The 16,088-nt window shown below is 25.4% G+C and overlaps 3 protein-coding genes across 6 annotated transcripts; 2 read left to right on the top strand and 1 right to left on the bottom strand.

The window, feature by feature from the left end:
* The first annotated feature begins 137 nt into the window (after window positions 1-137).
* Window positions 138-8,268, top strand: LOC113560458. Its single transcript, XM_026966338.1, has 13 exons — window positions 138-308; window positions 406-528; window positions 631-794; window positions 2,666-2,863; window positions 3,101-3,219; window positions 3,440-3,630; window positions 5,976-6,186; window positions 6,448-6,701; window positions 6,834-7,088; window positions 7,148-7,292; window positions 7,353-7,504; window positions 7,567-7,734; window positions 7,807-8,268. Exons 1-13 carry the CDS (start codon window positions 197-199, stop codon window positions 8,184-8,186), a joined length of 2,472 nt encoding a protein of 823 aa, XP_026822139.1. The 5' UTR covers window positions 138-196; the 3' UTR covers window positions 8,187-8,268.
* LOC113560460 (U2 snRNP component ist3-like) lies at window positions 8,247-11,166 on the bottom strand. 2 transcript variants are annotated; one of them, XM_026966340.1, is made up of 3 exons: window positions 10,993-11,166; window positions 9,132-9,284; window positions 8,247-9,060 (listed from the first exon to the last, which is right to left on the bottom strand). In XM_026966340.1, the coding sequence occupies exons 1-3, from the start codon at window positions 11,004-11,006 to the stop codon at window positions 8,265-8,267; spliced, it is 963 nt and encodes a 320-aa protein (XP_026822141.1). In that variant the 5' UTR covers window positions 11,007-11,166; the 3' UTR covers window positions 8,247-8,264. The 2 variants fall into 2 exon arrangements, with proteins under 2 accessions (XP_026822141.1, XP_026822142.1); XM_026966341.1 differs by lacking the exon at window positions 10,993-11,166 and adding an exon at window positions 9,537-9,586.
* Window positions 9,910-15,656, top strand: LOC113560459. 3 transcript variants are annotated; one of them, XR_003406118.1, is made up of 11 exons: window positions 9,910-10,025; window positions 11,598-12,094; window positions 12,439-12,710; window positions 12,785-12,932; window positions 13,516-13,647; window positions 13,719-13,865; window positions 13,942-14,295; window positions 14,353-14,450; window positions 14,735-14,813; window positions 14,948-15,080; window positions 15,534-15,656. XR_003406118.1 is itself a non-coding variant. In XM_026966339.1 (10 exons), the coding sequence occupies exons 1-10, from the start codon at window positions 12,068-12,070 to the stop codon at window positions 15,634-15,636; spliced, it is 1,494 nt and encodes a 497-aa protein (XP_026822140.1). In that variant the 5' UTR covers window positions 11,315-12,067; the 3' UTR covers window positions 15,637-15,656. The 3 variants fall into 3 exon arrangements, 1 of the variants encoding a protein (XP_026822140.1); XR_003406117.1 differs by lacking the exon at window positions 9,910-10,025 and adding an exon at window positions 11,315-11,491; XM_026966339.1 differs by lacking the exon at window positions 9,910-10,025 and having other exon boundaries at window positions 11,315-12,094; window positions 14,735-14,811; window positions 14,945-15,080.
* Window positions 15,657-16,088: the final 432 nt, after the last annotated feature.

The following is a 16,088-nucleotide window of genomic DNA, read 5'->3' as shown; positions in this document are numbered from 1 at the left end:
TATATTATAAATCATGATATCATAGTTTATGTAAAAATAAACAATGAAACAATAGCATATTAGCATGTACCTATATAAAATATTAAATCATTAGAGATAAGTTTTTTTTACACATCCATGTTTTTCCTCAAAAATCATCCATCCTTATTAACAAAACAGTACAACTCACTACAATAAAGTCTTTAGATTCAAAAAAATGTCTGGAAAAAAAGAAACTGAGGATGGTCCAATACAGAGATTATGTAAAAAGTGTAATATTAATTATAATCTTATTATGCTAAAAGTTACTTTATTTCTGATGTATGGAGGTAAGTCTAAAACTAGTTAGATTTAATATTAATTACACAAACCTTGGAAATATATTACATGTATATAATTTTTTTATATGTAATACTTACTTTTTAGCAACTTCGTCATTAATTCCATATTTAACTATTCACATGCAAAGCATTGGTTTGTCTGTAGAAGAAATTGCTATTGTTTATTTGTCATTGCCATTGACTACATTTTTAGCTCCACCTGTTTCAGGTACTTATAATCTTACCAAGTAATATACTATGTAATGAACTGTAAATTTTGAAGCTGTATTATAAGACTTAAATAATTGTATTTTATACAACATGGATTTAGGATTTCTGGTAGATAAATTTGGTCATTATAAACCAGTTTTATTTATATCACTAGCATTAAATGCTATATTTCATCATTCGTTGATATTAATACCGCAAATGGAAACACCTGGAGCAATACCATCAGCATATGTCATGAGACATCCAGAATCTGGAAAAGTCGATGTAATTAAAAACTAAAACTTTTATACTTAAGAAATAAAATAAAATATGGATATTGTGCTTTAAAAAAATAATTATAACATTATTTTATGTTATATTTAATAATTACAAATTACCTATAACCTTCCTAAATTGGCTAAATTAAATCTAAAATACTAAACAACTTTTTATTTGACAGAATAAAACACTGAATAGGATATATTATTTAGATATCCAATGTTTGATCACTGTTCTGCTAAAAAAGAATGCAGTAAAATTAAAAAAAAAACATCTAATTATTATAATGCTGACATTTTCTCCTATAGAAACGTATAGGTATAATATATAATCAACATTTATCACTTATGTATTGTAGATTCACACATTTTTCGTAATATTATTAAGACTTAAGAATAGTGAATACTATATAGCGTAGACAACTGACGTGATTATTATCAAAAAAATTGTTCTTTTAAAAAAAACAATTTTGTATAAATGTTGTAATAATAAAATTATGACTATATTTATAAGTTTATAAATTATAGGTATACCTACATAATTTGTGAAAATTCGGTACCTACTTAGCAAAAACAGCAAGAAAGATTGTCGTAGGTAGGTTAAATGTATCGTATACTCATATTTGAAATACGGCATTTTTTATTAGAATTTCTTGATAATCCATATTTATTTATAGATTTTTGTTTAAAATTTGGTTGTCATTTAGCCATATAATTCATTTTCTTAAAAAATACTGGGTATTGGATTTTCAATCATAATTTATTACTATATTAGGTTTACTATTTTAGGTATCTACTAACTTTACTATATTTTCGATATAAATTATTATTATTATTATAGTTACCTATTTTTGTTTGTCAAAAATTATTGATGAAAAATAAAATAAAATGTCGGTATAAAGACAATAAGTAATATAAGGTATTGCACCTTGTTCTATTGAATATAATTAATGTAATGTGCCTATTATAAATAACTTAACAAATTTAAGATAATATATATAAAAGTAAAAAAAAAAGTTGGAATACCTATTATGGATCAATAATAAACAACTAACATAAAAATGTATATTTTTAATGGTGTAGGAAATGTATGGCATTCTTCTTTAGGAGGGCAGAATCAAAGACAGATTATCCCGTAAGGAATTACCTATTACGATATCTCCTGAAATAATAGAGATATCATAGTTATGTTATTTTTAAAAGATTCTCAGAGACAAGGACTTCAAGTACCTATTTCATATTTTCAATATTTTGGTAAAAAAGTTAAGAAAAATAATTTTTTATTTAATTATGTTAAAAAAAAATAGATATCCATTTTGTAGACGTTTCAACATTTTATTTTCATTAGAATCATGATTTTTAATATTTTTTTTAAATATTTGAATATTTGACCTGCAGGTCACATGTTTGATAACACTAACCACTAATATGGTATTAAAAAATTCACAATTTAAAAACTAGAAAATGTATTAAAAGTTATTGGATTAATGAAAATAAAATTTAAACGTCAAAATTTTCAGAAAAATAAACTCTACAAAACGGGCGATCTTTGATTTTATTGAAAGTAATTAAATAAAAAATTGTTTTTTTAACGTTTTTACCAAAATATTAATTTAAAATAAAATATGAAATACTTGTAGTTCTTGCCTCTGCGAGTCTCATAAAAAAACAAAATTATGATATTTCTATTATTGCAAGATATGGTAATGGGTAAATCCTCACGGGACACTGTATATATAGGTTATATATATATATATATATATGTATACTATTATAATTTATAGCCTATATAGGACATGGGTATATTTAATGCACAATAACTATACCAAATAAGAGTTAAAAGGCCTTATGTTTAATAAACAATTAATGCTTTATCAGGTTTGGTGGAGTCCTTGTCCAAGCAGAGAATGTCCAGAAGACGAAGAAATCAATTTAGTTTTAGATGAATGTGATGATCATTGTTTGTTGAGAGATTACACTGTACCACGCGATGAAAATAAAGGAATTACAAAAATTGAACAAAGTATTGCTGTTAGACCACCAACTTTTATCACTGGACTTACAAATCCTCAACAAGTATTAAAATATATATTTATTTATAAATAAAATAATTAACCATTTGACTTGGTGGTGGCTTAATGGTAATTATGTAGGTACTATGTAGGTAACAGTCAATATTTACAGATTTTACTTATTTTTATTTTTATTAATAATTATTAACAAGATCATATAGTTTAGTATATTTGCTCGTATGATGGAAATAACATATTATTGATAGATCAATTTGTTGAATTTGTGGTTTTCATTTTTCAGCAACAGCTTCCCAATTGTATAGTACCACCCGTTAACAATCACCAACCAGGGATAGACGACCCAGATTTATATTTCATTTATGAAAAAACCAAACAAGCTAAAAATGCGACTAAACAAATGTAAGTACTATGACCAAGAGTGATAAACTTATAAAATTATTGAGGACTAATAAAGTGGGGACCTAACACCTAATAATGATGCCTATAATAGCATTATTAACTCATCAAAATGTAAAATATTATACCTAGGTATGCTCATTGAAAAATGAAATACAATTAGAAATAGATAAAAACAAATCAGCAATGATTTTGATTTTATTCGTCAATTGATATTTTGCAGTGTAAAGAAACCCGAACCAAAGAAAAATAAAGTAAGAATGGGAGTTTTATTGAATAATGAAACTGTAAAAGAAATCGCCAACATTGGTGCTGGATTAAACAATATCAACGATACGTCTAGCAAAAAAGAAGCCACCGTTTTTGTGGTATTAGATATGCACCCAGGTCTTATGAATCCCACTGAAACATTAGGTAGGTACGATTAGATTCCTATTATCGGCTATATTATGATTACATATGTACATAAAATATATTGTTCTTTGGTATGCTCTGTTATGACGTAAGTTAAACTATATATACTATATTACTATACATTATACCTACATTAATTAGTGGTTGAAAAAATGTCTAACCATACACTATAAGCACAGGGCACAGAGTATCAGAACGGGTGTAGCCGGTTTTCGCCAATACCTTTTTCCATCAAATTAGAAAAAACGACATTCCTTTTATCGCCAATTATAAACTATAGAAATTACGTTTTTTCTAATTTGGCGAAAAACAGAAAATTCATTTTTGGCAGAAACCGATACTTACCTATCAAAACGGGATGAGGGCTTCGCTTTATAGTGAATTACAATTTTGAAATACAAAATTAGTAGGTACTTATTATATTATTACAATAATTATTCATCTACAAAACACTTCCAGCTTCCAGACTCGTTATATTTTTGAGGGTGAACCGTTTGCACAATACTTACTCCTAAAACCAGAAACCTCTAGACCCTCTAGTTTATACGTCTAACCAATTGCATAATATTTTTTTGGGGTGATAGATGGACCGTTCCATATTGAGAGCTGGGCCTCGGTGAAATAATACAATTGTTAAATTAACATTCAATAAAGAAAATAAAAATAAATATTACTGTAAATTCTTTATTTAATAAATACGGGGTGAAATAAAAAAAAGTGTAATCATTATCACCTCCACCGGTTCCACCACAAAACTAGTCATGCTTAAATTTAGATGTCACTGCCTATCTGACTATCCAGAAGTGTATGAATATTAATATATTTAATTATTTTAATTAATAAAACGCAAACATTAACTTTATTACAAAATTATACGTACGTGGTGTCGTGTAATAATTAATATTCATTTTTGTAATTCTAACGCCTGGTGGCAGTTTTACAAACCTATATAAAATAATGTATGTATAAATATTTATATTATATATTTTATAAATAATATGTCATATTCAAATCATATCTACATATTGTTACATATCCTATGAGGCTATGAATCATATATATATATATATATATATATATTATATTCAGTGCCGGCAAATGGGACAAATGTCCAGGGCCCTGCAATACCTAGCATCGGCACTGATTATATTATATTATAAATTTAATTAATTACTAAATAGCACAAAATTTATACGGTGTGGTGACAATGAGGTAATTAACACGAACATGCCGAGGTCAGGGCGAAAAGCTTAATGACTAGTGAACATTATACTATTTTAATCATGCCATTAAAGTATTGCTAAACTACGTGCTCTAATAGGTATCCTATATAATACAACAACGGTACTTCATAATCATAATTATAGGACAGACCTGATAGATCCATTAGGTACTTGTACATCAGTCGTAATTAAACGTCAAATATCAATCAAAACCAATATAGGTTACGTAACTAATAACTTTTTATTCAGGGATAGCGCAAAGCGTCAGGCACAAAAACTACACAATAGTTTTAGTAAAATGAACGCAGCTGTGTGTAATTATAGTCTAAAGAATTAGGTATAAGTAGTAAAAGATTTAGGTATAGATAGAATGTACGACATCCGGACGCCATAAGATAGTAGGATCATTGCGTTAACGCATGAACCATGTGAATACGACGGTGGAGTCGGTACACATCATTTGACTAGAAGAAATATGACCAAGACTCGAGTTGTGGGGATAGGACCTACATAAGAGAGTTCAAAATAGGCATTTTCAGACGTGATTTACAAGAGTTCAAGCGAATATTGTGTCAGTACTTATTTTATTATTTGGATTTAAAAAAAAAAACTGAATTGTTTTCAAATAAAAATACTTAGAAACATTTTGTATCTAATTTATTATTTTGCTTGTACTATGTACGTGAACCCCTATACAGTTAGTATTGTCTCATGTCTCTTCTCGGATTAGTCGAAATTCGATGTCCACCGATAAAGAAATGCACCAACTAGATAACTAAACTACTAAATTATACTATGACACCCTAAAATTCGTTACGCGCAGTAAAAGATCATATAACAACAAGACCTACTTGAAAGCTCGGCAGATGGTTAGGGGTCTCTGAGGTATTCAGACTTTCAGAGATAGGTTGTAATACTGTTCACCATCGTATATCTTACACTATAATATTTTTATATTTTAAGTAAATGTTAAATAAAGACAATATTATACTTAATACATCACTTTACATTCTTGCATTGATGATCGACCAGTTGGGACAACAATATCAATATAATGTTTTGGATTCTATTATATGCCTATGATAGTATGACGAATATTACCTATACATTTATGAATTATAGGAATGGAGCTCCCCGAACTTGATCAAGATGAACAAGTAACGGATTTCCGTCAACATTTTTCGTCAGATATGTTGGTATCATCTGGAGTGAATTTTTCAGCACTTCTGGATCATGATTTACGCTGTGGCGGAAGGGTGCTGGCTACAAACTTAACGTACAACAAACTAAAAGAGCTCGCTGCAGATTGTATGCTTCAAAAATGTATTTTCAGGTATACAGTGATATTATATATTTATACCTGCGTTTGTTTAAACGACATAGCATATCCCATGTGGCCCGCACATATACTGGTCTTAAAATATTTTGATTTGATTTCCAAAAAGAACCAAAAAAATGTACTGGTACCTAGTATAAGTATACCTAGTAGTAGTACAAATTGTATAACTATATTATTTTTCACATTCAATATTTTGGTTCCTTGTTTCCATTATGTTAGACTTAGTATAATGAATAATATATTTTAAAAATATAGGACAGGTGGACCTGAACGATGTCCACCCGAATACAAACCCTCAAACGAGAAAGTGTTTTGGATTTATTTTGGCCTGCGGTTTATAGGTACCACTATGTTAGCAGCATCAGTTACAGTAATGGATCCTATTGCTTTAAGCCTAATACAAAGATATGGCGGACAGTTTGGAAGAGAAAGATTATTTTCAACTGTTGGCATGGCATTGTTCTCTCCTCTCACCGGTTGGCTAATTGATTCTATGAGTTTAAAAAAAGGTACAATAAATAATGTAATATATGTATATTATGAAGAAAAATATTAATGTTGTAAATTATTATAAACATTAACGACATAAATTTAAAATATAAAGTAACAGAATAAATGTAATGAATGTTCTCAAATATTAGGTTACACGGATTATTCATCTGCATTCTACACTTACGATATTCTCCTTGTTTTATCAATGGTAACATTACTAATGATGCCGGTAGGCATTAAAATGCCAGCAGATCATATTTTAAAAGACATGTTAAGACTTTTAAAATTACCACATGTAACAGCATTTATTTTTTTTTTGTTCATGCTTGGAAATTGTTGGGGATTTATAGAGTCATATTTATTTTTATACCTTAAAGAATTGGGTGCTTCTAATTATTTATTGGGTAAGTTTTATTAAAAAAAAAGAAAATAATGAGTTGACATAATAAAACAAAATTTATAGGAATCACAGTTTCGGTGGCTACAATTAGCAGTATTCCATTTTTGTATGGTGCAGAAAAAATATCAAAAAAAATTGGACATGTCAATATTATTGTTATAGCTTTCTTTTCACATGCAGCTAGATTAATGGGTTATTCATTTATTGAGTAAGGTCACATTAAATAATTATAAAGAACTTATTTTATAATATGAAATTTATATTGCAGAGATCCATGGTGGGTGTTTCCATTTGAAGCAATTGAATCCTTAGCAGTTCATTTGATGTGGGTTGCTGCTGCAACATATTGTGCTCTACTTGCTCCTAAAAATCTTCTAGCAACACTTATTGGTGTCATTGGAATGTCCCACTTCAGTCTTGGTAAATAGTACTTTATTTGTTTCAATCATTATTAAAACTAAAAATATTTAAATGTGTTTAAGGTCGTGGAAGTGGAAGTTTTATTGGAGGACTTTTAATTGGATCCTATGGAACTAGACAATCTTTTAGATTAATGGGATTACTTGGAATTTTAAGTGGAACTATATACGGTCTATTACATTGTATGTGGCTTTACAAGTTTGAAGATCGAACTAATACTGAGAAATCAGGTAAATTTTATTGATTTAAATGAACAGAATAATATGATGTGTATATTAATTATATATATTTTTTTAATTTAGAGCCATCAGAAGTAGAATCTCTTAAAGGAGTTGAAGAAAACAATAAAGAAGATTTATCTGATTTAGAAGCTGAGGCTAGACGTTTAAGCTTAATGATTAAATTCAATCACCGTGGATCTTTAGCATCATTGGATAAAGAACTACTACCAGCAACTAAATCCCAAAGCGATCTTCGAAGTGCATCACTGCAACTCCCTAAAGTTGATTTATTGAAGTCAACTCTTGAACTTAATTATTTACATAAGAAAGCTAATGTGAACAAACCTATTTTAAAAAAGGAAGAAGGTAGTGTGTCAACTCCACATATGAATAGAAAATCACTGATAATTCAAACTACAATGGAAGAAACTAATAATTTTGAAAACAGTGAAGAAAATTAAATAACAAATAAATGAATAGTTGTTAAATTAAAAGAGTATTGGTTTTGATATAAACTCATATTATATTTACATAGAATTTTAATATTTTTTTTGTTTTTTACAATTCTTATCGTCTTCTTTATAACTTTTTCTTTTATTCTTGTCACCATAATCCTTGTTATTATATTCTTTTCTGTCGTCTTTTATCTGCTTTCTATCTCTTTCTCTTGATTTATCTCTATTACTATAGTCTTTAGAAGATATAGTTTTAGAATTTTTACTAACATCCTTCTCTTGACTTCGACTGTGTTTAGAACGTTTATTATTTTTCTCTTTCTTATAAGACATATCTTGTTCACTTTTGCTATGTTTTCTTCTATATTTTTCTCTTGAGTCTTCTCTTTGATATTTATAGTGCAATTTATCTTTTTCTTTAGATCTATCTCTGTGGTGCCGTTTCTTATCTTTAGATTTGTTAGTTGCCTTATTATTTTTATAATCAGGACTTCTAATTATTTCTGGAGTACAAACTTCTCGTTTTATTTCTGGAGTGCAAACTTCTTGTTTTATTTCTGGAGTGCTAATGGTTCTTGTTCTTTGAATCTGTGGCGATAAAATTTCCTCTTTAATTTCAGTTTTAAATTCAGTTTTAACCTGGAAATCATCATTTTCAAATTTTTCAGTCTTAATTTTGTTAGTAGGTTCTGAATTTTTTGGTGGTTTGTAATCTTTAACATGATCAACACGTAATATTCGACCTAGTACACGTGTACCATTAAAGTTATCCACAGCTAATACTGTACTCCTTTGATCTTCATAGCATACAAAACAAAATCCTTTCTGTTTGCCAGTATCTTTATCCCGTACTAAATTTAAGTTAGTAATTTCTCCATATCTAAAATAAAAAACAATTTATTAGTTTTTAATTATTTTATATGATTAACAAATTATAAAAAATTCAATTACTGAGAAAATATAGACATGATATCGCCTTCAGAAAGATCATAAGGTAATCCACCAACAAATATCCATGCACTTGATTTATATTCATCATGCCATGAACTTTTAGGTAGTCGTGTCAATTCTTGTTCACTGAGTTTTTTCACATTTCTCATATTTCTAAAAGAATAAAATAGATTAATATACTTTAAATACCTAATAAATAATAAATTATACAGTATATAAACATTATTAAAAAATAATATTAATGATAATAATTGACTTAGTTTCAAATAGTAAATAGTTTTACTTTTAAATGATAGTTTTATTTTTATTTTTATTACCTTATAACCAAAAATTCAAAAATATACATAAACAAAATTTTCTTTCATTAACATTTGAATTTTTTAATTTACTATATTTTATACTTACAATAATATTCTCAAATGCAATGTTTTTGACAAATATTAATTCAATCTACAGTATAACTAAAGGTAAAATAAATTAATTTAATAACATCAAAAAACATAATATGAAATATACTTAGTGATATAGTCTAATAGACTGTCTTAGCTCGGATTCGTTTTTGTGTATAACAATATATTATTAAATTAAAATTTAATACATCCATAACAATAAGCAATTTGACACCTACTTTACAACAGGTGATACCCACTTGCCAAACTTTTTTCATATGTTTTTTATTTAGGACTGTTTTAACAGCTGCACGTATGGTTTTTCAATTATGTGTTACTTATGATTCACACATGGATCACCAGTCTAAAGTTCTATATGTATTGTATACCAAAGCGGCAATGATCAGGCCTTATAACACAGTTAAATATGTGAACATTGTGATAAAATAAAATAAAATTATTAGTATTACATTATTTTTAATTACAAACTATATAAAATAATACAGTAAGTAAATTTGATAAAGAAAGAATTAAATTTAATTTAAGTTAAAATTTTCAATATAATTTCGTCAAATTGTATTTTTGTATGCAACTTATTTTAAAATTATATTTTTATAAAGTAATAAAAAGTTTTAATAATACAAACATGTTAAACAGAGCTTTGCATCCAAATCATCAGGAAACAACCTCTAAAAAATTCAACACAAAATACTCACATAATCCAAATTATGTTTTGTTCAAAAACATCTATATTAGTATTATTATTATTAAAATAACCAAAATAAAACATCCTAAAATAGTTAACCCAAAATATGAATAATTTTTTTTACAAATTCCATATGATAGTAATTTTGTATTTTTTTTAGTTGGTTAGATTTTATAACTTGTTGACCTTAGTATTATTAATTATCGCAAGATATACGTTTGAGCAAACAAAATAACAGCAGTACCAAACAGTAATTATTTAAATTTCCATTTTTAAAAACAATCATAACTATTGTTACATTAACTATCACTGCAATCAGTAATATTTAATGATTTAAAATGATATTTAAAACAAAAATTGTATAAACTAAAAATTTAGGTACATAGTTTTTAAATTAACTTCTTGTCAACCCAAACAATAATGCTTAAGAGCAGTGGAGTTCTGAAGAAGACTTTTTCAAGGAAATCCACCTTGTATGAATTATTAACTTTATCAATATTATTACTTGTTTGATAATCATTGGTAGTCACAATAACTGAATAATAACGTAATACAGTAGTTCTTTTGTTGTTAGTAGATAATTTTTGTTAAAACATATATATATATATATACTTTACCTTAGTATGAAACATATTAACTATTATAAAAGTTGCTAATAATAATATTCAACATAGTAAAAGCAAAAATCTTAACTTTAACTATATTATGTATATTTTTAATTAAAAACGATAAATAAAAAGCGATTATTTAAAAACATTGTACTTACGTTAATGGATTCATTTTAATAGTTGTTCGTTAGCCGTTTTTAATTTAGAAAGTTTACCTAATCTTAACTAGTCCTTTTTTATGAAATAAAATAACTACGTAGGTCATAACTTTATTTTAAATCACATATTATTCACTTTATTACTCATAGTAGTCTCGTTCATTATAGTGCTCGTCCAAATTAATAGTTTATATCAGTTTACTATCATGTTTTAAAATGTGTTTAGATCATAATTTATGATAACAACTTTATGATAGTACGGACTACGGGGCACGGACCAAGAAAATAAAAAATAAAAAATAGTTAATGGTTTTTATCATGACTTTAAAATATTTTTTACTCTATGTAAAAAACATAACACCTTGCCTAACCTATTACCCATAACGGGCATAACGGTTTTTATCTGATATAATTAAATTGAGAAAATATTGTGCACAACACTAGTATCTGGATAGAAATTAGAAATATAGAATAAAAAGTTGACTTATTTAGTAATTTAGTAATTATTGAATTTTACTTGTACTTTCATCGTATTATTTAGATATACACTAATATTGCATTATGACATGATTAAAAACTAAACATTTAAATCATTTCTTTGTTAGGTTATTGCAGTCAAGTGTCTGTTAGTTGTTACTGTCTTGTTACCGAGGAAACGGAACACGGACTTCTGCACCATTGTCAGTTATAGTAATTATTTACCAGTTATAGGCCTTGATCAATGTTTAACTATTATAACGTGTAGATTATATACTTTACAAATTATTAAGAACTCATACATTATTCACTGAACTAATTTATGAAAATGAATGTCAATGGTCCATACAAATTTACAAATTTATTTAAATGAAAACTTTTGCAACACATTTGTAAAATGCAAGCTTTCACAAAATGTACATTCAATTTTGAATATTTTGTATAATTATTCAACAATTGAGTCTATAGTAGTTTTATTGTAAAAATATGTATTCTTTTTAATTTTTAAATATTCATTATATACAATGTCTATTTACTAAATTATGCATCCTATGTTATAAATAATAATAATTTCACTACCTATTCCTGAAAACAAAATATGGAGGAAGAAGGTTTCAAATTCAAAGTGGGTATTTTATTATTTAGTTTAAAAAATAATTATTTAATAATTTATACATGATTGATTACCTACCTATCAAAGCATTATTTTTGCTAAATTATCAATATACTTTATAGATACCAAGCTTGCTATGATGTTAGTATTTTACATACTGGCATGCACATCAATAATTTAAAATCTACTAATATTATTTAATAAAAAAAAAACAATTTTCAATAGAATAACATGTTTTTCATATTAAGTACATTGGCATTTATGAATTGGCTAGATTTATGTTTTATAATCTAAATTATTTCCTAATTATTTAGTATAAAGTTTGAATTATTATTTTTGAGTCATTACTATTTCAGCATATTTCCAAAGAAGATTTTAATAGAACTTACAAAAAAATCAATCGTTGTCGACAAAAACAAATAGATGATCAACATTGGAACGTTTATATGGAATCAATCAAAAGTACAGACTCTAAAAAAACATACACTATTGAAAATAACACGGACATTAAACAAAATGAAAACTCATTTAATAAATGTAGAAACAGTCAATCTAGCATGCATGATTCTGTAAATTTATACTCATTGCATGATCCTTATGATATAAATCATATACACGGGCTTAGAAAGTATTTATTATAATTATTAATAATAATACTTTAATATTATTTTTAATTTAATATTTATTTTGTTTTTATTATAGTCGTTTGTTTAAAACATTTATTGAGTTTTCTAATATTTTAGAAAATGCACTTTTGCCACCTGTTTTAAAAAGTGCTAAAAAAGTACGAATTAAAATAAATGAATATGATCAACAAACAAATAATTACATATTTGATCTAAACTCACTGGTAAATAATTTAGTATCTAATTATTTATTTTGATATAAAATGCACTTATATACATAATTATTAAATAATAACATTTGACCGACTTTTTAACTGACTCAAAGAAAAAATATTAACAAATATAAGTTACATATTGTAATTTATGTTAGTATGACAATAAATTTACAGTCAGGATAAATGTTTAAATTAGTGAATCTTTGAGAGAGGGAGCAATAGTATTTATATTTTTATTAGTAGGTACCTATATTTTTATACTGACTGAGGCAGAACAATTAATTACTATAGAATTAAATAATTTAAAAACAAACCAATTAAAATAATAAAATTTTTATTTTTAATTTTTATTGTGAATAATTTTATTTTGAAATAATCAATTCTTACACACAAATTAAATACCATTTTTCTAAGGTTTGCACATACTACAGCGATAGAGGTAAAATTTTATTGTCTTTCACTGCATCAATAAATTGTATATGGCTAAAACATTTTAACACCAACACTGCAATGTATGGAGACCTTTATGGTGTTTTTGCCAGTAGATCAAATCAGTGATTGTTACATTTTGAATTTTATTATTGTATTTCAGTTTTATGAAATTAAAAAAGAATCAAAAAATGAAGACTTGCACAATAAAAAAAATAAAACTAATATCACATTAAGAAAAGCTTTTCAAATTAAGTTAATTAAATGCTATAAATTAGCAATTAATGCCACAAAAGTATTTATTAATAAAGTTAATAATAATAATATATTAATATATAATATTCTAATGTTCTATACTATTCTAAGATGTGTTCAAAGACCTTGGAAGCTGGAATTTATAACCCTATTCAAAATAAAATGAAAAATTTAATACAAATTATATCAGCTCTATCATTAACTACTGGAAAATATATTTATGGTGAATTATTCAAGAAAAAAAAGAAAGAAAGTTTTGTATGTATTAATTTAGTTAAACTGTTTTTATCATTATTACTATATATTTAGATTGATTTCAACTTAATGATTCTAGGATTTAGTTCAACATTGCAAAGATTTAGAAAATATGTTGGAGGAATGTGGTTATAAAGACACAGATATTGACAATCATAGTAATAATATTAATAGTAATATATTAAATGAGCTTTCTAATAAAGCTTTAAGTAAACCTAAAACCCAATTATTTTCCGCCAATTCCAATCGATTAAGTATGTATAATCACGATAAACCAAAATTGGGATCATGCTATGCTCAGGGATGGTCAAAAAAATCATTTGAATCATCTAGAAATAAATTTTTATCAAAACAAGACAATATCTTAAAAACTAATAATAATTTAGACGATATCAAAACTGTAATGGAAGAATATCCCTTTGGAGAAATTAATGTAAGATATATTATAATACATATAATTATAATTTTTTAGCATCTAATTTTATTTTAGGAAACAAATTATAAATTTTTGTTTAAAGAGATACAAGATGAAAAATTAATTAATACCAATGAAGCAATTACATTTTCAACTGATTCAAAAATAGTAAAGTATGTATAAGTGTGTATATCCAGATTATTATTATTTGAGTATCTAAACTACCATATTGAGATCTAAATATTGTAAATAATACATTGGTTTAATTAATTATATGATAAAGTAATAATCAATAATGCATATTTTATTCTTGTTGTCAGACAATTTATTTTAAATACACATTCAAGAATATTAAGGAATTTATTTAAAAAAAATATTATTTATTATAAGATGTCTATAAATTGTTAGCTTATACTAAATTTTGATTATTATTTAAATAAATAAATACATATTTCAGGTCAAATAAATTAAAAACAACCAGTAATGTTGGCCTATACATTGTACAAGAAAACATCTGGAGAAATTTCCTATTAAAAGTACTAAATTAGTTAAATTTATAATTCATAAAGATTTTAATTAAAGTAAATTTGGAGTAAATAATACAACAAATTAATTGTAATAACCCTATATTTAATTAAATAATAAATTAATCTATTATTTGTACATTAAGATATAAAGCTGTCTCAAAATGGATATATGGTTTTAAATATAACTCCACAACAAACTAAGGAATATTATTTATACAAAAGACAATTCAAACAACATTCATTGATAGCAGAACATGATGTTAATATCTTATTCAAGTAAATATATTTATAATCTGTATTACACTTATGATGTAACAAATATATCTTCTCTACCTACACACCAAGTATACCAAATTATTTATAATATTAATTTATATACGAGGACAAAAAACTTCTTTTTAATTCTTAATATTTTTCTCTACATTAAATTTAAACTTTTAGTTGAACATATTATTTAATAATTGATATTGTTACTAGATAACTTAACATTCTTAATGTTCACTTAATAACACAAGATATTTTGGTTTTCTGAATTAGTTTGTATTCATTGAGTTATAATATTTTTGTAAATTGTTTACAGGTTATCATTTAATTATTGTTAATTATTGTCATTATTCAAAAAACTTCAGTTTTGTTTGACGTTTTCTAATTTCTATACTTAATTATAAATTATGTATCTATTAATTGTATTTATTAATTTAATTTAATTTAATGACTTTTCTTTTTAAGTATTTCAGAAAAAATTATGGATGACCTGATAAATGAAGTTTTATCAAAAATTGATTATGATGCAATAATCAAGAATTTAATAAAAATGGAACTATTGGAATGATTTTAAATTTTCAAAGGATTAATCATTATTAATTTAAACACAATTATTTTTATATAGACATTAATTATGCAAAAAAATATGTAATATTATTATAACAATAAAATCAATGATTAAAGCATTAAATCTTAAGTAGAACATTGTATGGGTTAGCTCACTCAAGTGTTTCTAAACATTTTCATTTTCGAGATTTTTAGAAATGTAATAAAAACAATTTTTTATAAATATTTAGTTATTTTTAGATTAAAAAAAATTATTCTTTCTTATTAATTATCTATTCAAGTCTTAAAATGTTCAAACTTTTGTAACCACTCAATTTATTTCCTTTTTAGTTCCTATTACATATGGCAATATTCTAAATAATAATTTTGTATTTCTATTATTCTTTTCATTAGTTTTCTCAGTGAATACACCTATTCAAATATTTTTAAATGAAAATGTCTCATTTTGACAAA

This window comes from Rhopalosiphum maidis, chromosome 1 (assembly GCF_003676215.2).
Source record: "Rhopalosiphum maidis isolate BTI-1 chromosome 1, ASM367621v3, whole genome shotgun sequence".
Taxonomy (NCBI): domain Eukaryota; kingdom Metazoa; phylum Arthropoda; class Insecta; order Hemiptera; family Aphididae; genus Rhopalosiphum; species Rhopalosiphum maidis.
Note: the sequence above shows the minus strand (reverse complement) of the source record. Positions and strands in the feature narration are given on the sequence as shown.

Coding starts and splice junctions, on each gene's coding strand:
- LOC113560460 (XM_026966340.1), bottom strand. Junction 9,061..9,131: donor ATCATGTCTATATTTTCTCA/GTAATTGAATTT, acceptor TTTTTATTTTAG/ATATGGAGAAATTACTAACT.
- LOC113560459 (XM_026966339.1), top strand. CDS start 12,068: ATGGAGGAAGAAGGTTTCAAATTCAAA. Junction 13,648..13,718: donor TAGCAATTAATGCCACAAAA/GTATTTATTAAT, acceptor TACTATTCTAAG/ATGTGTTCAAAGACCTTGGA. Junction 14,451..14,734: donor ACTGATTCAAAAATAGTAAA/GTATGTATAAGT, acceptor TACATATTTCAG/GTCAAATAAATTAAAAACAA.
- LOC113560458 (XM_026966338.1), top strand. CDS start 197: ATGTCTGGAAAAAAAGAAACTGAGGATGGTCCAATACAGAGATTATGT. Junction 7,505..7,566: donor AATGTCCCACTTCAGTCTTG/GTAAATAGTACT, acceptor AATGTGTTTAAG/GTCGTGGAAGTGGAAGTTTT. Junction 7,735..7,806: donor AACTAATACTGAGAAATCAG/GTAAATTTTATT, acceptor TTTTTAATTTAG/AGCCATCAGAAGTAGAATCT.